Consider the following 24,985-nt stretch of genomic DNA (forward strand, 5'->3'; position numbering starts at 1 on the left):
AATCAGAGTAAGCGTTATCTTGAGGAGGAAGGAGGCAGGGAAGAAGTGATCTAGATTTTCTTGGGTTTTTGTTCTAATACTATTTATTGTGTCCAATAGATGCACGCTAATAATGCATGTTTACTGTGGAAATATTAGAAAATTCAGATAAGCCGAAAGAAAAACTAAATAAAAACCATTTGCAATCCTACCACCTACAGATGTTCCCAGCTTCAAGTGACCTCAGCAAGACAGAGTGTGACAGTATGGTCCAACCTAACATCTCTCCCCCTGCCATACAAACATAATTTTTGTTCCAGAAAGTGCTGCAAATGTCAGATGAGGTGGCGGCAGCAGAAAAATCTTTGGTTTTTTTCATAATAATCACGCTCTATCATAGTCTCATTTTAATATTCATAAAACATTTTAGCATGTGTGTGATGTAAAATTGAGATGTTTAAAATATAATTAAGTTCTTTTATTAACCAGCAAACTATCTGTTAAGCAAAAAGGTGCAGTATAGGCAGATAATTTCATCTTTACTGAAAACATTAAACAACATATTAAGAAAAGTCTATTACACAATAATTAGCAGTATACTTCATAGTATTAGATGCTTGTAACCATCACATTTCAGGCAAGATGGCAGTTAATAGACCTGGGTTTAAATCCTGGCTTCACCACTTATTTCATGACCTTGGGCAAGCCTTAATATTTTTATATTTTTTCTTGAAAATATTTTCTAGGAAAGTAAATAACATTCTTCCTCCATTAGACAATGGCCAGCTTTAAAGGCATTGCTACATTTACTCAGATATTAGGCTCTATTTTAAAAGATACATTCTAAAAGAAATTACTAATTCATTCCTAATTAGTAATTTTTCTCATTTTCCAAATTTACTTGACTCCTTCTCAGGCAGCAAGGGGAAGCGGCAGGGAGAGAAACCGTTATGGACGAGCTTCCTACTTACTCCTTCTTAAAACTCTCTCTTCTCTTGAAGCCTTCTGGAGGATACTTAGATAAATTGGTCAACTGTTTGACATCTTGTGCCAAACCAACAGATTTGCTATCATTCCCCAATACTCATAACCAGCGCCCTTTCTCCGGCAGCTATCCTATTCTCAGTTTTGCTCTTCCTCAGCTCCTGGGATGCCAGGGGCAGCAGTCAGCATGAATAAGCAGTGTCCTAATCGCAGAGCGGGTAGTTGCAGGTCCCTGCAGTGTCTTATCCACAGTTAATCTGTACCAGAATAACTGAGAGTTGACTGGGGTTTTGTTTGAACTTGGGTTTGGGATATCTGACTTCATTTTTTCCTCCATTACCGTGGCTAAGACTGTACATTTGTATCAAAAACTTTAATATGTGATTACTTTTTGACCAAAAATGACAATTCCAGAGAAAAAAATCAGAAATGTATATTGTTCATTTATTAGAATAACAATACCAAACAATAAGGAATTACATAAATAAATTATAATACAGACATGGAATACTCTACAGCCATTATAAATAATTTTGTAAAAGAATATTTATTGAAACAGAAAAATCTTTACAATGTCAAGGAGCAGGTTATGAAACAGCCTGTTCATAATTTTTGAGAAAAAAATGTACATACATGCCTGGAAAAAGCACCAGTACATAAAAATATTAACATTATCTTTGAGCTGTGAAAATAAGTTTTCTTTACAACTTTTGGTGTTTCTTGCTATTAGATCTATGTTAGCTTCCTAGCTGTCTATCAGTATTTATAATACTTAACTTAGCCTTAAGCATCAAGGGTAAAATTAAGGAAAAAGACACAGAAATTTTTTGTAAACAAACAAACAAACAAAAAGCATACCTCCAAACTAATATTTTTTATAGTCCTAGCAGTCCCATGAACAAATGTTAGCCACAGACGAGATAAATCTTTGAAGTCTTAAAGAGGTCCTTTAGTTTAATACAGTGTAGCTAAGAAATCTTCCTAGGTAAAGAGGTATTTCTGGAAATTGTATTAACCCTTTCAGAGTATAGTAGTGCCATTTTTAAATGTTTCTATAGAAAGACTGTTTCTGTAGAATTCAAAGAATCCATCCCGTCTCACCCTGGAGGGTTTAGGAGCAACCCAAGGAATGACTGAACCATTCAAGGAATGACTGATCCATCTTACAATTTTGGCCACAGCTTTAAAAGCAGGGTTATCATATAAAGCATTCCACACAGAGGCCTTAACACGTGATTTGTACTCAGACACACTAACAAATAGCCATAACAAAATAGTGTTCTATGAAAGTAAAAACAAACTGTTCACATGCATTAAATGCATTCACATAAAAAAATAAGATGACACAGAAAAAGCATTTGTTAAAGAACTACATATATTAGGCAACAGGGAATTAGACAAACTGGAAAAAAGTAAAGTGCTCTTGTCATGTAAATTTAGGAAATTATTCTGAAAATAAAGACTAATAAAAGTTTAAGAGTGTATTGCAAAGAGACTTTATTTCTAGATTTTATCAACAACCCTGAGTACTACAGCTTATTTGAATAAATACTTTGAGAAGCACCTGCTTTGAAACAGACTTCCCACCTGGCCAAGTTAATAACTGTAACAATTATGAAAGACTCAAGATTACTTTTCAAGATTTAACTGCAAGTGTTTCTTATATAATTGAACTTATGTGGCTATGGAAGCTTAAAGAGTTTTAAAATCTGGGCTTACGTGATCCTGAAGTAAATTTCAAAGCACTGTCTGCAACCAAAAAGATCTAGGAAATACTAGAAAATGAGTATTTACCAGTTACTTTAACTGCGCCAAAATATCACGGGGAAAAATTGGATCCCAAGGGAATGCTAGCTCAAGAGCAAAGATGTTTGTGTTTTGTTCATTGCTGCAACCGATCATCTAGAAGAGTGCCTCCCAGATGGCAGACACTCAGTATTTTAATAAATTAATCATAAAGACCATTCCTGATGTATATTAAGGAGTCAACCCAAATTTACCTCACATATCAATACTTAGTAATTTCCCACCAAATAGAATATGTGTTACTGAAATTAACATATTATGAAAGTAACTGGACTTAAAGAGTATACTTTTGAGTAAAACGTGTGATAAAAAATTACAGTTTTTACTTTTGAGGAGCCCGGACCTCAGTAATTTTGAAATTGGCATGGCTGTTAACAAAGAACATGACAGTATTATGGAGACATAACATTTCATGTATTTCCATCTTCTTAAAACCCTTCTAAAACATGGTAAGAAAAACCAGTGCTAGTATTCAGGTGCTGCTTCCTTCAGACACTGGTGCATCACTTGAGGCACTTGTGCCAGCATCTGCCTGGCAGTGTTAACAGATGGAAGACATTAATCATCTGTTCGCTGTTCCCACCTTGTCCATCAAATGTAACTGCACTGAGCTAGGTGAGTCAGCATCTGGTCTTCCAAAAGCTAGTGAATCACTCCTAAAGGAAAAAGTTCACACTTCAGAGGCCTGAATCAATGCCAGAGGTATCCATGTTGCCTCAAGGTTTCAGACTCACTGATGATCTTTAGCTCCCTGGATACTACAGCAAAGACAGATCTGAAAGCTACAGAAAACCAGGTGGGCTGTCATACAAGACTGCAGTCCCAGGCAATATAAATGGTATTTGTTCACACCATAGATTAACTGCGTTGAAGGATCAAATTGCAGAAGACAGCTACATTCAACATTTAAAGTTTTCTTAATAATAAAGCACTAAAAAATGTGAATAGGTCATACTTTTATTTTTCAGAAGCAAAAATGACAAGTGGCAACTTGTCTTTGAAAAAGAGATTAAGGAATATCGGGGTAATAAGCTATCTATCTCAAAGAAACAGTAGCCTAAGGAAGACTTATCATACAGCTCTCAAAGAAAATTCTATTAAATAAACCTCAGAATACTATGCTTTTAACTAAAACAACAAAACAAAAACATCAACAATGAAAAATTACATAGAATCCATAAAATGGTATGTGAAAAAGGAAAAAAAATCTGGAAATCCACTTGAGAGTTTGATATTAAAATCAACAAGACCCAAATCCTAAAACAGAAAGAATAAATACATTAAAACATAATATTTTTAAAGAGTCCAATGAGGTTATTACAGATGCACAATTTAATGCTTCATTTACTTAAGACATTTTTCTTACTCTGGGAGCCCTCCTCTATAGAGAGATCATATGAATGATAATACAGAGATCTGCCTCTTCAATGGGCCCTTCAGGTTTTAAATTCCAAATCTGAGTCTGGAATGCTAATTAAATGTTTATATAATAGGCTACAGAAAATAGAATGGCTTTTTAAATTACATTTGCTTAAGTTTTACACATTATGTTTAAAAATAATCCATATACTTTTGAAAGGGACACAGCAATTTACAGTATGGAAATAAGGTTATGTGAAATGACACAACCCTTCTCATAAAGTAAAAGTAATAATTTCTAAAATGAAGATGCTTATTACAAAATGATATAGTCGGAGGGTTGTGGGTGGGAGGTGGCGAACAACCAGTGAAATTTACAGAAGACCTAGATTCTAGATTCAGTTTCACACTAATTGTGTCTTAGTCTCAACTTCCTTAGGTCCCAGTGTGCCCCCTGGTAAGAGGAGGTAGATGGATCTTTAAGTTTCATTTCAATTTTAAACCCAAAGACTCTTAGAGTTTATTAAAAAAGATTTGAAAAACTTTTTGGATAATCAGTTGAATAAATTCCTCAGATCTTGACAAAACTTTTTGGATAATCAGTTGAATAAATTCTCAGATCTGTCACTGTTCAAACTCATGACAATATCTACAAAGAGTACCCCATAATTTTACTGTGAGAAAAGAAAAAATCTACCTTAAGGGCAAAATTATACTTGATATCCTGTTTATACAGTACGACAGAGAAAATGTCTATTCCCTTCCTGGCCTCTAGAAGCACTTTCTGAGAGTCGACTGAAAACTCTAGGACCATGACTGTGGCCAAAACATCTAGCCTGTCTTTCTCTCTGCTTTCTTACTTTAGATAGTTCAAAGTGAACTATCATCTAAGAAATATCCTGCACCCACCATGTTATATAGGACTTCTCCACTGAAAAGAATGATTATACCAGGAAATTGTTTTCCTGAGAAAAATCTAGCATTACTGGAAGATTATTTATTAGAATAGACTAATGCACTAGCCACAGAAATAAAAACCTTATAGTAGCGGAGTCTTAGAGAACCAGAGAGTCGAACCAGGAAGATTAATTAATGGTATCTCTGACTTCTCCAAGTATATTACCTATTTAAAGCTGAGGCCAATTAATAACTCTCTGGTTAATGAGCAGGGCCAAACTTTAGGTTAGATTACTTATAATAGTTCAGGGTTGAGACTGTACCAACTTTCAGGTTAGGGATGAAAAAGAAAGCCATAAGGATCATATAGACCCTAGGAGAGCAGAAAACTTAAGCTTTATTGAATTATCTACAATATATACTTTCAGCATAATCATCTTATAATACTATAAAATATCTTTTTGCTTTGATGTTATTTGTTTTGTGAACTTTATCTTTAAACCACATTCACTACAAAGAAACAGAGCCTGAACTGGGACATATAGGAGCAATGAGCACACATAAAAATGCTTTACGAAAGATTAGAAATATTTCAGGCATATGCAGACCTGTGTTTCCTGATAAGCAAAATGAGAGAATTATATCATTAAATGATCTCTTAAATTTCCTATAGTTCTTAAAGTGTCATAATTTTATGCAGATAATATACAACAATTAAGAGTATATGTCAACTATAATTGAAAATAAAACTATAAAAAATTTTTTAAAAATAAAGAACGTTTCATATATGTAAAAAACAGTATATATACATATCACTTACTGTTTCTTTTAAAAGTATTTATGGATATAACTGTGTTTTTCTAAATGTCTCATTAGTAATACTCAGTCTTGTAAGTCTGGTTCCATAATAATCTATAATATAACTACTTCCATCTGAAGGTCCAACAATCTAGAAAAGAAAATTTTAAAAATTACTTTTTACAAAAGATGTTTTCACAATACTTTAAGTTTTTCTCATTAATAAAATTATTTTAGTAGCAACAAAAATACAAATCAAACTAAAGCAAAATACAGTAATTCAGTGACTCAGATAGCTGAAAAAAATATTGGGGAAGTTCACAGGACCAAAAGAGTTGCAGGAACCAAGGCCTTAAGGACTGAAATTCCATGACCCATGAGGCCTTTGGTTTGGCTTCCCTGCCTCTTTGCTTGGATTTGCTTGCCTTCATTCTGCAGACAGGTACTCCCAACTGGTTGCCAGAAGTTCCAGATTCACATTTTTCTTTGCAGCTCAGCAGATCCCAACAGAAAGTAAAATTTCCTTCCTCAGTGTTTATATGCCAATCCCAGGGAAGGACTTTGATCAATCTGCTTGTTTATGCCCACTGCTGGACAAATTAGCGCATCCAAGGGAATAAGATTAATATGGTTGGCCAGGCCCAGCTCCCTGTGGGAGATACGGTAGTGCAAAACTGATAACCCCTCCAGAACCACATGGATGGAAAAAGAAGAGTGAGAGGAAAAAAACAGCACATACTCATTACAATCATTTTGTCCATTTAATCACATTTGTGACAATCCTGGTAACAGATCTTTACAAATTATCCTTTAAAATAGCAATCTTCAAACTGCAGCCTTAGGAGTACACAGATTTACCAAGGTATAGGTAAGCCCAGGTAGTTCCAAAGGAATCAATTTCGAGATTCTTAATTCTCATATGTACTCTTTGTAAAACTGATCCCCTTGATGCCACGCTATGTTAGAGGCCATCGGGCTAGGTCCCCTTCCCACTTCTCTTTCTCTGTAGTCCTTTCGCCAACATGACAACAGTAAAGCATACCTCCCATCAAAGCATACCCTGAATCTTATGATGGCACATCGATGGCCTTGAGGTATAAAACCCCGCAATGTGCCAAACAAGAGATAATTCAAAATATTGGATGTAGGTAAATCTCCATTAAGAGAGTCCAAAAATATGCTCTGCCACATCTTGTTCAAAAGGATGTATTCCCAGTATCTTATTTTTTTTGCTTAAAATTATTTGCTAAAATTTGTAACATGTTTATGCTGTTTTGATCAATTGTACGTTATTAATAATTACGACAATTCGACTCAGAAATCACAGAAAATTTAAAATCTTTTAATTTTAATGAATAAGATAACCAACAGAAGATTTTCAAGCATAAAATATTATTACATTAGGATAAAATTCTGTGGGAGAATGGAAATAAAAATAAAAATCCATGGAGAAAAATAAACCATGTGAAATTTACAAGGTATTGTGAAGCGTTCATTTGTGTCTTAAGTGAACGACACTTAAAATTCTATAGAATTTATATCCTGTTGGATACATTTTAAAGTTAATGTAACCATTTTATTTAAATGTGCCAATATTTGAAAACTAGAAATGATAACCTCTGCAACTAAAGTAATGATGGAAAACTTAAATATCAACAAATATGCAGAGGGTAGGGATTTTTAAAAAAATTCTTTTAGGCGTTATAGAGCTGGAGTTTGATGAGCACTGCTATTAAGCATTCTTGTTTTTTAAAATAAATTTGGTTTTAAAAACTATTCAATAAACATTTAATTCCTACAAGATTCCAGACACTCTGCTAGGTATTATACACACAACAGTGAATAAGATGCAATATCTGCCAACAGGGAGCTTATTCTAGTGAACTATAAATGTTAATATTCAAATAACACAAAGCACTGATGTGCTAGTACCATGCTAGGTGCTGTAACACACTTTGACTTACTTTCTAAAGATTAAATTTGGTCTGACATTTGTGAATGGTATTTATGAATTTAAGTAAAAATTGAAACTTTTTTAGTGGCCAAAGTGACAAAGGAAACTATTAACCCAAGAAATAGAAAAATAGGTGACTAGAAGTTACATGTTCTGAGACTATATAAAGGAAATAAAAAAAAGTAAAGCCAGCAGATATAGATCAAATCAAATGGTAATAAATTGCCTAATTTGGAATATGTGCATAGATTGGAACTGGGCCTATTGTCCTATTATCTTTTTCTTCTTGTGCCATTTCCCTTGACAATCTCACTTAGTCCTATTGAAAATAAGTATTCAGAAGATGAAAATAAGGAAAATATATAATTGGGTAACCTTTTAAAATCATGCATTTCTAATAGCCCACTGGAGGCTCACTTGACTCAGGAAATGTAACTATTTAACTAAAAACTGATGAGGACCCAGATGCTTTACAATCTTGTTTAGTTAGCAGTTAGTGTAGAAAAATGAGTGTTGTTTTTGTTTTGTTTCCCCCTCCTGTATAGAAAATAGCCCCCAAAGTTAATTTTATTACGTAGTAATACATGATCCAATTCTGTATCTAGTTCAGCAATCTTTTTACAGCATTTCTTTACCCTCACACTATGTGACTCTGGTTCCTCAACGACAGGTTACATCATGGTAATTCCAATCCTCTTTCCAGACCTTGGTTCAGCCTGGGCATGTAAAGGAATTCTGGCCAATCACCTGAGACAGGTTCTTTGGGGGCTTATCTGCCCTTAAGAAGATATGTGTGAGAGCAAACAGGCCTTTTTCTGCCTCTGAAAGTAATTGTAAGGAAGTGATGCTAACCAAAGGACTTGATGGCAAAGAGAAGAAGAGGCGGCGAGAGGGGAGCGGGGAGAGAAAAGAGAGGGGAAGAGAGGGGAGGAGAGGAGAGAAGAGGACAGGAGAGAGGAAGAATAGATTTGGGTCCTTCATTATATCTTTCAGCTCTAAACGAACAAATCTTAGAACTATCAAATTATTAAAACCAATTTAAATTGAAGTTTCTGTTACTTGTAGTGAAAAACTGATAATGAACATGTCTTTAATGCCTCCTCCACACCATTACCAGATCCCCAACCACAGCACTAGTTGCTATTCTCTGCTAAAACAATTTGAAGATCTGCCACAAAGAACCGAATAAAGTCAGTGTGATAAAGCACTAGACTGAAAGGAGAACTCGAAGAGAAAGCTGACAATAACTAGCTGTAGGATTAATCCTCTCTGGACTTCAGCATTTCTTATGAATATAATGAGGAACAGAATAAGCTGTTCTATATGGTATGTTTTAAGATCTTGTACAATTACAACATTTAAATGCAAACACCCCTACAAAGTATCGGCAACATGCTTTTCTATGAACTATCTCATTGAAGAATTTGTTCTAATTAATTTTTAAGAAAATTAACACCTGGTAAAGGCTTCAGTTATTCAAATCTACATTCCTGCACCAAAATTAAAAATTTAGCCTATTTTTAAGCATCTTATGTACACTTACAAATCCCCTTAGTATGAGTATATTATCGCATAGTTAATTATAAATCTATAAATCCATATCTCTGACTGGGAAATCTTTTACTCATTTAAATATGCCTATGCCCATTTGTTCATTAATGACAGAGTATAAAACCTAAATTATGAGTTTATTTCTCTAAGACATAGCCTAAAGCCAAACTGTATAGCATGAAGTAACTCCATTTGATAAACTGGGGCAACTTCTGAAATCTATGGGGAGAAGAAAGACCACTTACATAATTCATTCCAATTAATCAACCAAGAGGTTGCTACAGGTCTTCATCTTAAAAGAGGGGAAGCAGGAGGGCCACTACACTATATAGGAAGCTATTTTGTACAATAGATGTCCGTGTTTCTGGTGTGAAAAGCCCTAAAACCACAAGACAGCAACTTCACATCCCTCTATATTAGTTTCCTGACGCTACTGTAACAAATTACCACAGACTTAGTGGATTTAAAACAACTAAAATTTACTCTCACAGTTCTGGAGGCCTGAAGTCTAAAATCAAAGTATGGGCAAAGCCACATGCTCTACAGAGACTCTAGGGGAAAAATCTATCAAAGCCTCTTCTAGGTTCTGGTAGCAATCAGCACTCCTTGGCATGTGGTTTGTGGTCATATCACTCCAGTCTCTGCCTCTGTCTTCATACTACCTTCTTCTCTGTGTGTCTCTGGTTTTTCCTCTTCTATCTCCTATAAGGACACTTGTGACTGGATTTAAGGCCCAACCATAATCCAGGATTATCTCTTCTTATCAAGATTCTTAACTTAATCACATCTACAAAGACTCTTTTTCCAAATAAGGTAATATTCATGGATTCCAGGGATTTGACATGGGTCTCATTTGTCTTACCACACCTTCTGTGAAGATGGTTTGTAGTGGTTTAGAAGAATTAGGTGGAATTTAATTTCTTTTTTCATGTCATTTCTGTTTTTACCTTGCAATTTTATTTGTGGCTTAAACGCAAAAAATCCTGAATTGTTTACCTTAAAGGGGTAGGTTTCTCAGTAGGCGCAAAGTTAATAGCAAGAAGAGTAAATAAGAAAATTTTACAAACACATATTAAAGAATGTTAAGCAGTAGTGACTAAACTTCCTGTTTTTCTGTTCTTTATCTTTGATCTCCACTCCAATTCCCTACAAAACCTACATGCCCACCCTCCATAGGCACCCATACAAATAGGCATGCACTGAATTTGGTACATGACTTGGATACATATTTATTCTGGAAAAACATATGATGTTCTTTTAATATATAATTTTAATTTAACTGAATAATATGGTATATCATGTTCAGCTTTACACTATTTTCACAGTACACTATGATTTTAAGACAGTTTCATGTAGCTATATGTACATCTAGGTAAGTGCTTGTAATTGCTGGCCAGTGTTATAGGGCAAATCCTCCAGGGCCACGGACCTTCCATGCCATTAAGAACTGAGCTGCATAGCAGGAGGTGAGCGGCCAGTGAGCGAAGCTTCATCTGTATTTGCAGCTGCTCCCCAGCACTAGCATCACCACCTCAGCTCCACCTCAGATCACGCATTAGATTCTAATAGGAGCACTGGTCCCTGGTGCCACAAAGGTTGGGAACCACTGTTACAGGCGATACATCCATCCATTCTCCTATTAGTGTTCACATCTAGGTTGATTCCAACTTCCTGCTTCCACAAACAATGCTACAACAGACATCTTTGTACATGTACTCTTGTATGAGTTTTTTGGGTAAATGCCCAGATGTATCTCTTAATTTATATATCAATTATTTGGGCAATTCTGTGAATCACCTAGTAGTTTACTGTACTCATTTAACTATTAGACTCCCTATTATTTTCTTATTGATTTGCAGAAATTATTTCTATATTCCACATCAATTCCTGTTGCTAGTATCCTTTAACTCAGTCAACTGTTAACTTGGTCTATGGTATCCTTTTTAAAACACAATTTCTTAATTTTAACATAACCAAATTCAATAATTTCTTTTTCTTTATGGTTTATGTTTTTCGGATCTTGTTTAAGAAGGCTCAACCCATCTAAGATCATGAAGATATTCCCTTCCATTAGCTTCATTAAAAATGTATCTTCTCCTAGGTATATCCCCAAAAGAACTTCATGGAGACTTAAACAAATACCTATACACAAATATTCATAGCAGCATTATTCACAGTAGCCCAAATGTGGAAACAACCCAAGTGTCCGCCAATAGATGAATAACTAAACAAAATGAAGTGTACACACACACACACACACACACACACACACACACACACACAATGGAATATTATTCATCAAAGAAAGGAATAAAGTTCTGATATATTCCACAATATCAACGGACCTCGAAAACATTATGCAAAGTAAAATAAGCCAGACATAAAAGGTCAAACACTGATATGATTCCACTATATGAAATATCTAGAATAGGCAAATTCATAGAGACAAAAAGTAGATTAGATATTACCTGGAGCCAGGGGGAGAGGGGAGTGGGGAGTTACTGTTTAATGGGTACAGTTTCTGTTTCGGGTGATGAAAAGTTTTAGAAATAGTGGTGACAGGTGTACAATATTCTGAATGTAATTAATGCCAGTGAACTATATACTTTTAAAGGTTTTTAAAAATGGTTATATAAAAAATATAATATAAAATGCCAAATTTTTTATTATATATGTTTTACCATGCAAAAAAGAACTTATTTTATTAAAGTTGATAGTTCTGTCTATAATTTGTAAACTTTTGATTTTGTTAGTGGAAAACATATTTTTGTTTGTATATGTTTAAACAGCATCCTAATAAATAAGTTAATTTAAGGAAAAAATGTGGTTACCAGGTAAGTAATTTAACACCTAAACTTTAGCAACAGATATGATACTCCATTTAATGGCTTTGCACTGTCACTGAAGTCATACTGCTTAGGTAACTCAAATATCTTATAAATTTAAAATGTTGTGAATGAATTAAAGAGTGGAAGGACAAATAAAATAATACTTTATACAATTCTATCAATGTACTCTTTTTCTATTTAATCCACTTAGGAGTTTCTCCATATAAATAATTCAAATATTAGCAATGGTAAAATCAAATCATCTACTGAAGACCTATAAACCTGATGAAAACAGTAAAATGACTCAGCTCTCTGCAATTAGAGGATAATGATGCAACCTGTGTCCATCCTGATTCTTCTAAATTTATATTCTATTAAAAGTCAAATTACATTTTTGTGTTCATATCTGACTCCTGTGTGTGGTCAATTTTAATAAAAGACCATTAAAACCATCTGATTAGTCACATTTTAATTAAGCATCAAAATTCCTACACAGTGCCAGAAGTTAGGCATCTGACTTCATTTGATTTAAAGACTGATTAGTATCAATCCTTAATGACCAATATAAACATCATTCTTCAAGCAATGAGTAAGATTCACCATTATATCTCCTGAGGAAAACACAGCTTTGGGATTAGTCTCAGAACCAGTTTAAGACACTCTATGATTTTTGAACATTACTTTAATTCACTAAATAAAAATCTGCCCACAGGATATGTGAACTAAGTGAAATCTACCTAATTAAGGTCATATGACAGTGCAGAAGTTAGACAAATTATCAATCTCCTCAGATTTCCAGTTTATCTCCCCAATAAATCACACCAAGGTTAAATAAGTAATACAAAGAGCTATCTGAAAGACTTGATATCTATAAAATGTGCTGACCTACATTTAGTGAACTATCAAGGACTTTGACCAACTTTTCCAGTAGTGGTAAAAGATTTAGGCTGATTACATGTTTAGTCCTTCTTTTGATCAATAGCATGTATTTCACAGGGCAAGGCTGTAGGCCATGTCTTCAATAAAATAAATTGGCTTACACAGAAGTGAACCTATAATCCTAGCCTTATTTATACTCTGAACTGAAAAGCCTAGGCTTTTAAAATTTTTAGTAAAATTTGAAGTATTTAAACAAGATAAAATCAAGATAACTTTTTTATTTTAAATCTGCAGTCCCTGAGAAAATATTTTATTTCAAATAAGTGAAATAGTATTATCAGATCACTCTTGGGATAGATTTTAAGGCCCTTATGGGCAAAGACCCCAATTTATTATACTTAATTGGTGTTCGCTAAACCCATTTTCACTGATGGCATAAAACTTATTATATATAGTTTCTCACACCAACTTTTACTTTTATTCATTACCTCTCAAGTAACCCTATAAAATTTAAAACTTTAAGGTCCTAAAGAAAAGCAATCACTTTTTTGAAACTACCATTTTCAGCTTCTCATCTTCTCTATAACTGGCACAAAGCCACATTCTTCATAAGGTATACTGCATTTAGTTCAAATCAGCAAAAAAATTTGAGGGCATACTCTGTTTAGCATACTACAGTGCTATACAGAATTAATAAAAGTGTTTTATGCCCCCTCAAAAAATTTACGTGTGAAAAGTCAAGCCTGGTATGTAAAAATTAAGAAATAATGCAAAAGCAATATATAATCCAATGCTAAATGAGTTATATATATTAAATACCAAACTAATGAGATATTTTATAAATTTGAAAATTTGTAAAATTCATAAATGTCTCGGGACTTTTCTGCTTTTCTGAATTTCTGCTTATAGCTATTAGTCTTTTAAGAAAATCTACTCTGTAATATTAACAGAAATGAAAATAAAAGTAATTTCTTTCATAATGCATAGAATTTTCTAAAATTATCACAAAGAACCCAATATACTTCCTTCTAACAACTTTTTACATTAAAACTCACATTTCTATTTTCCCCTACCCATCTTCAAAGATCTTTCTGATTTGTGTCTGTCTTGTCTCAACAGAAGAAATTTTCTATTCTTTTTGTTTGGCAGAGTACATATCAGTGGTTTGGGTATATTAAAAATGTCCAGACTGTGTGAGAAAAGAGGTTTAAATGGAATCAAGATATCCCCATTTTTTTCTGATTAAAAAAAACTTAAATTGTATAATCTATCCTTCGTGATGCACACAAAAATATGCAGGCACAAAAAAAATGAATGTTTTAAAATCTTCAGAACTGCCTTATAAACAACTATATATAGTAGTTATATACAGTAGTTACCTACAACTGAAAGACTATGCTACACAGGTATGAATTCAGATTTTTTGTTGAATGCACAAAAAAACTGAATTAATTCCATGCATTGTTTCATACCATTCATTCACACAGTTCCATGTGCATACTTTTAAGAATGAAAAATGAAAAACAAGAAACTTCAAAAGTTTATTAACAAATAGATAAACTCATTGAATTATTTTCAGTAAATATATAACATGTAAAACTTACTTTAGCAATATGTGCATTATACTTTATACTATTTTGATTCAAAGATGAAATAACTAGGCCTGTTTTTTAAAGAGGGTTTTCCTGAATTTTTGTTATAAACACTGTAAAGCAAAGTATGTTTTTTATAGGTCTTAAGTTCATGCACAATATGTTTCTGGGATCAAAGCCCAATAGAAAAACAGTACTATTCATTGGGGAAAATTTAATAGCCAAAAAAAAAAAAAAATTGGAGATGGAGAAACTGAGGAAGGAAAGAAGAATAAATAAAACGATAATAGACAAAATGTAAAAGGTCTATGAGACACTGGAAAAATATATTCGTGACAAAAAATTAACATAGTTTGTAATATTTATATTAAAAATATATTTGATTTGCTAAAAAAATAATTTTCTAAAACGAATGTAGTCAACATTACAAGTCAAGTATATTAAATGACATGTAGAATAAAGCTGCACGTCTTATTTGGTGCATTTGAAAATTGATTAATTTTTCCCCACTCTGAAAGCACTCTAAACTAGCCATACCTACTAAAATGTCTTATTCAGGGAAATTTACTGTAGCAATCCAAACATTCTAAGTCTACCTCAATAACTTCTTAATGTGATCGATAGTCTAAATTCCCTATCTTTAAGAAATGAACTATTTATTCTGAAAAGTTCAGGCATATATATGCCACAAAGCAGGGCTCAATCAAATATTTTCTGTAATTTGTTATAAATAAAGCTACAAAACAATGGTATCACCAAAAAAATAACCAAGTGGGAAAATATTAACTAAATGGTTGGGTCTCAAAGACACTGAATTCTGGATATCTTAAAGAATCCCAATAATACATTAAATTCCTTGAATCCTCATTTAAAGTGAGAAACCCATTTCCAAGCATATGTGCAAAGTATCTTAGCCTCTTCATGCCTGCTTGCCTATCCCACAGTCAAAGAAGGCAGGATATTTGGTTAAACATATGTTTATGAATAAAGACAGGAAAATTCCAACTTTAAAACCAAATATTTTCCTTGTTTAATTCTGGTATCTTATTGGTCCATATGCTGCCTCCTCCTCACAGTATGCTACCCTCCTCACAGTATGCTACCAAAAATCTAGATTTTGACTTTCTTTTAAAGCATAAGGCTAACATCAAGCAGACAGAATTGAGGAGTGGAAATACTGTATGAGAAAAATGACTGTATGAGAAAAATACTGATGATCTAAATCCATACTGACACACTTGCTGAAGACATTAGGTGCTCCATAAATGCTTACTGAAATGCTCTTTGTGACATTTGTTATGATAAATTCATCTTTCTCTAATTTAAGAATCCTCATGAATTAACCACAACCAGTTCAGTATAATTTAATAGAAAACATCTGGTGGCACTTTTAAATGCTTAAGAATTGCATTTCACAAACTATGCCTGCCTCCAGACCACTGCAGGAGAAAATGAGGCAAACACAGAGAAAGAGAGATGACTATAAGAGAGCCCTGATATCATCTGATTATATGGACTGGTCTTGCCCAAGACCAGCCCCGTTCCTAGATTTTCTATAGGGGACCCAGACATTCCTTTTTCCTTTTTGGCTTAAGCTAGCTGGATTTTGGTTTCTATAATTTGCAACCAAGAAAATACTAGTACTAAGTGCCTGTCCAGTGCAAAAGAAAATCTTGTTTCTGCCTCCATATGTTCATCTGTAAATATCAAATCCCATCAATATCCTATTATAGTAACTGACTACATGTCTGTGACTCTCAGGAAAAGAAACAGTAAGATTGAGAAATAACCTCAATCCTTTTCAGAGATTCATAATACAAATTATAAATATTCTGAGAAGTTATCTAGTAAAGAAATCTCTTTAACTCAGTTGAACTCGCATTTACAAATCATATTTGATATCAGAATCCTTTTTTTATGAGGTTCTGATGCTTTTTAGAACAACTAATTGGTAGAGCACAGGCTGGAAAATGCTACTTGGAAAGATGGTCATGATCTCTTGGATCTAGCATCTGAAGAAAAATTAAAAAGCATTCCTAACTGTTTCCTAATATATTTAAAATATACCAGGAGAAGATCACAGAACTGAAATTTGAATGTAAATGTAGTTCATCTTCTAGATTAAAACTAACTTACCTGCATTGAAATAAGAATGAAATCAATTAGGCTCCCAATTCCACAAAATCCTACAGTGCAAAACTTTAACAAACCTAGAAAAGAAAGTAAAATCATTTACAACTTGGAAAGTCTTATAAACAGTAACAAACTTTTCCGTTTCCCAATAAACTATTACATACACCGCAAACTCTTTATAACAAGAATATAAAATTAACACTTAAAAAAATCAAATCTTCACTTGAAAATATGAGAAAAATTTAAAGGTTTCTCTATATAGAAAAGCCACAATAACATTTATTAACTCACTTAACAAATAAATATTAGAAACTGAAATAAAAAACTCAATGTAATCTTACAGAATTACTTAAAAGGCCAAAGAAAATAAATCTTTAAATTTCAGTACACCAGAGTTACAGAGTATCTTTTAGCCCTAAAAATCCTTATTTATTTATTACTTAAGAAATTATGTGATTTAAATTTTAATACACATTTACCGCAGAAAGTCCGAATATTGTCAAGAAACAGAAAAAATAATCAGGAAAAAACATTGATCTTATAAACTGCAAAATTTTATTAGTAACCCAATTATCCTGAATTTATCTTATACTTTTTTTCCTAAGTATCTCATGTTTATTAGCTCTGTAGTCAAAATAACAATTTTGTACATCTCTGGTTTTGGTCTCAACCTCAGAGGTAAGGTACTAAAATAGATGATAATAGAGCATAGAATCTAGGACATATACAACGATATAACCCCCAAACATGATGAAATTAGAAGAGGCAGACTGGGGGTGGGGGTGAGATGAGTAATCTTTCTTCTATATTTAAACTTGAGTTGCTTTCTAGACGTCTCATTTGAGATATGAAAGTGGTAAGACTCTTCGTGAAAGGGTAGTTCTAAGCATCAACTACAAATAGATGCCAGCTAAAATCACAAGAGTGGATGACATCACATTCTGCACACAATTTGGAAATACACAAATAAAATGGAAATACGTAGGTATATTAGATGATTTTCTCCCTTCTTAGTATTACATATAGCAGAATAATGTTGTAAGTACTGGGATAATACATGTTAGATGTTTTAAAAACTATTTAAATATAGAGATCATATAAAATTATGCTTTTAGTTTTCTTCAAATCACTTATTTACTTATCTAACATTTTATATATGTTTACTGTCTCATGGAAGCCCCATCAGGGAAGGGTTTTTTGTCTGTTCTATTTATTCCTGTGTCCTTAGTATCTACAACATTGCCTAGCACATGGTAGATGCTCAATATTTGTTGAATGAATGAACAAATTTTCTCAGCTTTTCTGTTTCTTAAAAACTTAGTTGTAGATAGGCCTTTTTATCCACTCATTACCTTATGTATCAACTCCTTTATTTTTTTCATCAGTTACATTTTATTACAGTTGCCCAAGGAACTTCATTCATTCAGTATATTATATCCATTTGCTCACTCAATTGTATTTATGAAATGCATCCCCTTCACATAGCATTTTAGTATAAATTTAGAAATATCACTGTTCCCTTCCTTCAATTTGTTTATAAAAAGAATATAAAGAATGGTCCAAAAAAAAGTTTGTCTTTCAGTAACTGCTACTCTACAAATACAACCACGTTGGAGCTTTTGCCCTTGGCATGCTCTCTTTCAAAGGATGCCTTCCTGTAGTTCTTCTCATCTCTCAGGCTACTTCTTCAGAGAAGTCTTCCCAACCTGCTTGTCTAAAGCAACATGCCACTCCCCCCACATCTCCCTTATTTATTTCCTTCATGGTGCTGATTTGAAATCTATAAGGGCTTCATTCATTGGTTTGCTCATTCATTCTCTGTCTTCTACTGCCACATAAATTCCTAAAGACAAGGTCTTTATTTGTCTCATTCAAGTCGCTTCCTTGATCAGTACTGACATACAGTAAGAGTCTGATAAATATTTGTTGTATGACTATCAAAAAACTAAAAACAATTTGAATGTCTAACAGGGAAGAATTGTCTAAAAAAATTCAGGTACATCTAACAATAGGAAAGAGTACTATCTGTTGTCAAAGTAATGTGGTAACATTCTAAACAGAGAAAGATAATCAGTTCATTAAAATCAAGATATTCTGCTGCTGAACCTCTTCTTAAGAGTGCTTCAGAAAAATGAACATGACAGGTTTCTGTTCAGATAAAATATCAGATAAGGGAATGATAGGTGTATTTGGAACTTTGGTAAATGTTACCTACTCCTGGAGTAACACAGTTAAAGAAACTATAGGACATATCCAAGATGTATTTAAGCATTTAGGGAATCTGCAAAGAAAGTAGATGAGTGGTTTGCCTGGGAAAGAGTAGGACAAGAAGGGCCAAAAGGGAGGGATTACAAATGAACATGAGGAAACTTTTGGGAGTGACAGATATGGTCATTATCTTGATTACAGTGATTGTTTCACAACTGTATACATATGACTAATTTATCAAACTGCACACTTTAAGTATATGCACTTTAATGTATGTCATCTATACCTCAATAAAGCTGTTTTAAAAAATTTAAAAAACTAAGTTGACTGTTTAAAAAAAAACTTGAAAGTTTAAAATCATTACATCTCACTCCAAACATATAATATTAACCACGGTCCATCTATATCTACAAATTTAAGATAGGAAGTACACTGAGGATTAAAACAGCTGAGACAAAGTAAAAACTTAGAACAGGATATGGCACATAGTAAGCATTTGATAAATGTCAGCCCAGCTGCTACTTGTGCTACCACTATTTCTACTATTACTACAATTATTATTATGATCAAGAAATTTAAACAACATAAACCCACATTCTTTATAGTAGCATCATCTAAACTAGTCTCATTTCATGCAAATCCTTTCTGCTTGTGTTACAGCCAAATAAACTACCCAAAGTTCTCTTAATGTGTCCGGCTCTCAAATCTCCTTCATCTGTCTCTGCATTTATGTGTGCTACACTGTTTTCTGCCTTGCCTTCTCCCCTGCCCCTCACTATTCCTGATCACCTACCTAACCTGTAATAGTCTTCTAAAACTTCTGGGAAGTCTTCTCTAACACTCCCAGGATGAACTGAAAACCATTCCTAGATGTTCCTTAACACTTTTCCCTTAACTTTCAGCATAGCACATATCCCCAGTATGAGTTTTTATATATATCTTTGTCTGCCTTGCTTATCTTTTAGTGAGCAACATGAAGTTAGGGCTGTGTCATTCCCATGCCTAGTCAATATGACTACTGAAGGAACAAACTTATCAATAGTAAATAAACACTGACCAACTTAAACAAAAAGTAGCATACATTCTAAACAACACTTATTAACATCAATACAAACCGTTACTCTTAGATTTCAATTTGACCATTATTACCAGTTTTTTATAAAAGATAGGATATTTGTAAACTACAAAGAGTAGACTGACTTCTTTTTGTCCAAATAAAAAACTGTTGGTTTTCTTTGTATGATATCATCTTTAGTTTATAAAAATTGTTTTAAAATTCCAATTAAAAGTCTTTCTAATCAAGAAGAATCCATTTTTCCTGAAACTTTACTACTGTAGATGCATTCCTGCAAATAGAGTATCTATCAAATGTCATTAATACAGCTCATGCTTTGAATGTACTTTATACCTTAGTAACTTAAACTTTACATTTTAAAAACATAAATTCAAAAAAAGATTTATTTGGATATAAAATAAAAAGAACAGATTAACTTTGGATATTTAAAAAAAATTTTGGTATTTCTTGTTTTATTATAGGTTGAGTCTCACAAATACTCTTCTATCTGCTTAACTGTTACAGAGAATATAGATTACTTCTATACAGATTACTTATATAGATTACTTATATTGAAATTGCTGTCTGTCAAATCGCAAGTGTTCTATAATGATTTCATTATTAGTTATCACTATTTCTTTGTGTGTCTGTATCTATGAAGGAGAGCTTTCAAATCTTAGAAAGTTTTACCTTCAAATCCCTTTATTTGTCCTATGATATGTGGATATTATATACCAGTTCAAACTGGTAACTTCAAATTTAAAAGGAAAAAAAGGAATAATATAACCAAAGATTTTTGAGATGTGGGCTTTAAAACAGACAACACTTTGTTACTCTCATAGTAAGAAAATTACATTTTAAAAAAAATCACTATAAAAAGAGCATCTCTCCTATTAACTGCTACAAAAGAGCTATTATCTTTGAGAATCCATAATCTTCTAAAGCTACAGATGCGCAAAACAAAATATGCTAGTTATTGTATATAAAAAAAGAATGTTAACACAGTTAAAAACACAAAAAAATATTATTAGAAAAATAAGGCTTTGTGGTGAAAAAAAGGCTTCCAGCTAAAAGCAGCACTGGTAGATTGAAGAATAAATCAATTAAAGGAAGTAAAGCTATACATTGTTAAAAAAAAAAAAATGAGATCTTCAGATTTACTCAGCTGAATTTTTGTTCTTTAACATAAAGATATAGCCATGGGCTAAAAAAAAATTTTTTCTTGAACGATTTTCAGATTTTACCAAATTTTATTCAATCTCACTCCTCAACAAATTTCCCTTGTTTAATCCTGAAGTAAAACATATATAATGAAATATCACATTTAACACTATATTACTTCTAAAAAAACAAGTTTCATACCTGCATGATTTACACTATTTATTCTGTTCTTATTAAATTCCAATAATTATAAAGAGTATTAAGAATTTTAAAAGCTATATATAAATAAAACCACTGTTTTTCAAAATCATGAACATTTAAGATTATAAGAAAAACAGAATTTCAGGCTCTGCTACTATTTTCATGAGTCAATATTATATTATCCAGTTAATAATTTTCTTAATGGCAGTAATCATTTTAATTAAAAATGCCCAAATTCCTTAACCTTGGATTCTTAGTAAAAATTAAAATTTAATGAAAAACACTTAAATTTTTAAAATTTACAAACGTTGTAATTTTACATATTAGATTAGTTAATAAAACATATCAAAATCCTTAATATTAAGATAGCTTAAATGTACATAAGATACAGATAAAAATATCTGAATGCTTAAAGAGAAATTTCAGGTAAAGATAATGAATTTGTCATGTCCATTTAACTCCTCTCACTCTAAAACTCCACTGAAAGATGGTAAATGGATGTTTACAAAGTCACAAATCCAATGGAATAAAGAGAATGGAAAGTAAGACAATAGCGACAAAAATTCAGAAACTGTAAAATAGATGAGAAGTAATAGACAGCAACCTTGAGAAAGTTGTATTCTAAGTCAACAGTCGATTTTAAATTAACGAACGTCTAAAGGTTGTTGTGATGTTATTTAAAAAATTTAAAAAGAAACTACACTGACACATAAAGTTAAAATAACATTTACAAGTTTATAGAGTCTCAGACACAAACTGCAAGGTTCTCTTTGACTGAAGCTAATAATGGATTGTGGAGTAACAGTGGCCAGAGAGGGCAACTCCTGGCAAAAAACTAACATTCACTACCCATAGCTGCTACAGAGAGTTTTATACAGAGCTTTATTACCGTTTTATAGTTTTATTTTGCAGGAAAAACAAATTCACAACATATATACCAACACATTATTATGTACTGCTATAAGTCAAAAACATTAACTTACACTATAGGTCATGACAACTCATCTGACAAACATCACAAGAAGCTAAGAAGTCATTCATTAAGCCAAATATATTTAAAATATATTTACTATTCAAAATCATCACAGAATAAACTATTCTAAAAAATAGTGTTTCTCCTTTAAACCTTTCTAAGTTAGAAATCTTTCTAAAAAACATATATGATCTTGTCCTGTTAAAGAACACATGAGAAAATGCAAAGACTAGGGCAGAAGGCTTCGGATGTATTCTAACCATCACTATTTCATTTCACTTTCTCATCATTAACCTAGTTTCTCTGTCTGACCATCCGTCCTTCCATCCAACCATCATCTAATAGAGAGTATTAGACTAAATGAGTTTTATTTTGGCAACTCAGAGGCCTTCTGCACATATTATATGGTTCTCCGCTGTGTTATGGAAAGGTATGGTTGCTATTACAAATGACATGAAAAGTGTAGTTACACAATCACTCAGGCCAGGACTACTGAATCAATCTCCTTTCAGCTTACTCTGCCACCAGTCTTTCTCTGTTCTAAGCCATTTCCCACAATTCCTCCAGTATTATCTTCCTGAAATATGAATTTGACAACAGTCCTCCTTAAAAATTTAAAGCCTTTTATAATCTGACCACAGGCTACCTCTGCAGTCACTTTTCATCTCTTGCCATGCCATGGTTCTTCCTACACCATAGACTAACATATCTGCCATTCTCTCAACATGCATACATGCTCTTTCATACCCTGTGCCTTTGCATGAGCTGTTCCCTGTAATTCCCTAAATATCTGCAATCTGTTCATCCTTCAAATCCTAGTTCAAATGTCACCTCATCTAAGACGTCCTCCCTCACACCCCAAGGCCGACAAAATCAGTCCCCTTTCTGTGCTCTCAGCACTTTGTTATGATTCTGTAATAATGAATATCATAAATTGGTCTGACATATTTTATATTTACTTTCTTTTTAACCAGTCTGAATTGTGATCTTCATCATTATTGCCAGAGCACTTAGTTACTTACTTAATAGGTAATAAACATTGAATACATGTTTCTTAACTGAATAAATACACGTATATAGCATTTTAAACTCTGACTTCTATTTATGACTTTATAACACTAAGTTCCAGGTAATGCTGTCAGAAACATACTTCCCACCAATCGCATAGTGAAGATCTTCTTTGATCTTTGGTGGGTAGCAACATGGAAAGAATAAGATCAGCTTTGCTAGCTGAAAAACAGAGCATTCAGAAACTTTAAATTTGCTCAGTGAAAGGCTAAAATAGAAGCGGTGTACTACAGTAAAAAAAGCATGATCTCTTGAACCAGAAAATCTGGGTTCAAATTCAGGTCATCGACTGAATGTCCTTGGGTAAATCTCCTGATCTCACGACAATCTCACTATCCATAAAACAGGGATGATAACAAGTATGTCACAGAATAAAGCAAGGCCTTGAGAATCAGTAAATCCCTTAACCTCTTTGGTGACAATTTCTCTACCTGTTAAAAAAAGATTTAAAGAGGATGATAAACTCAGAGTTGTAAGGATTAAATAAGGGCAAACGTGAAAGTATTGTTCAAACAAAAGCTATTGTCAAATCTAAATAGTTTCATAAGCTTTAGTAACTTTGGAAAATGTGAAGATTACAGCTAGGAGGAAGGTATGGAAGAGATGCCAAGTATAATAAAAGTCAGGCCCCACACCAGCTTATGCTGGCTGTTATAGTTCTAACTCCGACTTCTCCTCAAAGTAGTAGTTTCTATTCCCAACGCAACACTGATAGTTGTTCAGGTATAAGAAAATATTTTTTGGAAGAAGAGAGATATATATTTATTCACAAAATAGTTACTGAACATCCACTATGTGCCCAGCACTAGCAATGACAGATCAGGTCCACTGTCCTACCCTAAGTAAGTGCCTACCCTATCTTGAGTGTGTGTTTTCATAAAGATGAAAGTACAGGAAAAGTCTATATTTCTTATCCAAGTTGAACTGTAAAGCTAACTGTAGCTCTATATTCATGGAAGAAATGTTAACTATTCAACTCCAGATACAAAGAACTTGCAACTATATAGTAGTATGCAGAGATTTAAGCTGTAAGAATAGCTATAACACAAGTTTCACAAAGATTTTTAATGAAACATACTTACCCAAGGCAGGGTACCCAAGGTAAAATCGATCTGCTCCCAACCATCCAAGAAAAAGAGATAGTGCAACTGCCACTTTGTACGAATAGCCATTTCTGCACAAAATTATAACCTGAGTGTCACATTTATATATTTCCAACATGTAAACATCTTAGAAAATAAAACTTTTCATTTTTATTTGTTAATTAGTTCATTCATCCATTCACTTATTCAATTAATGCTTTTGGGCGACTACTACAAGCCAGGCACTATTCTAGGCCATTGGGATACATTAATAAACAAAAGAAACAAAGATCCCTGCCCCTCAAGAGCTTACATTCTAGGGGCAGAAGCAACAACCATTTTAAAAGTAAATCATATATTATAAAGTCATAAATGATATGAAAAAAAATGAAGTAGGGTGTATAGAGAATCCAGAATGCTAAGGATACAAACAGGAGCCATTTAAAGGGGATGATAAGAGTAGGGCTCATTGAGAAGG

The 24,985-nt window shown here is 33.0% G+C and overlaps 1 protein-coding gene across 1 annotated transcript in view; it reads right to left on the bottom strand.

Annotated features, from left to right (window-relative positions):
- Window positions 1–1,491: 1,491 nt before the first annotated feature.
- The window catches only part of TM2D1 (TM2 domain containing 1), a 40,830-nt gene continuing 17,336 nt past the window's right edge, over window positions 1,492–24,985 (bottom strand). Inside the window, exons 4-7 of the mRNA XM_039887866.1 lie at window positions 24,508–24,599; window positions 16,764–16,837; window positions 5,846–5,974; window positions 1,492–4,026 (exon numbers count right to left, since the gene is read on the bottom strand). Coding sequence (XP_039743800.1) covers window positions 5,864–5,974; window positions 16,764–16,837; window positions 24,508–24,599 — 277 coding nt within the window. The 3' untranslated portion in view covers window positions 1,492–4,026; window positions 5,846–5,863. The remainder of the gene's footprint in view (window positions 4,027–5,845; window positions 5,975–16,763; window positions 16,838–24,507; window positions 24,600–24,985) is intronic.

Source organism: Pteropus medius, unplaced genomic scaffold (genome assembly GCF_902729225.1).
Source record: "Pteropus medius unplaced genomic scaffold, Ma_sr-lr_union100, whole genome shotgun sequence".
Taxonomy (NCBI): domain Eukaryota; kingdom Metazoa; phylum Chordata; class Mammalia; order Chiroptera; family Pteropodidae; genus Pteropus; species Pteropus medius.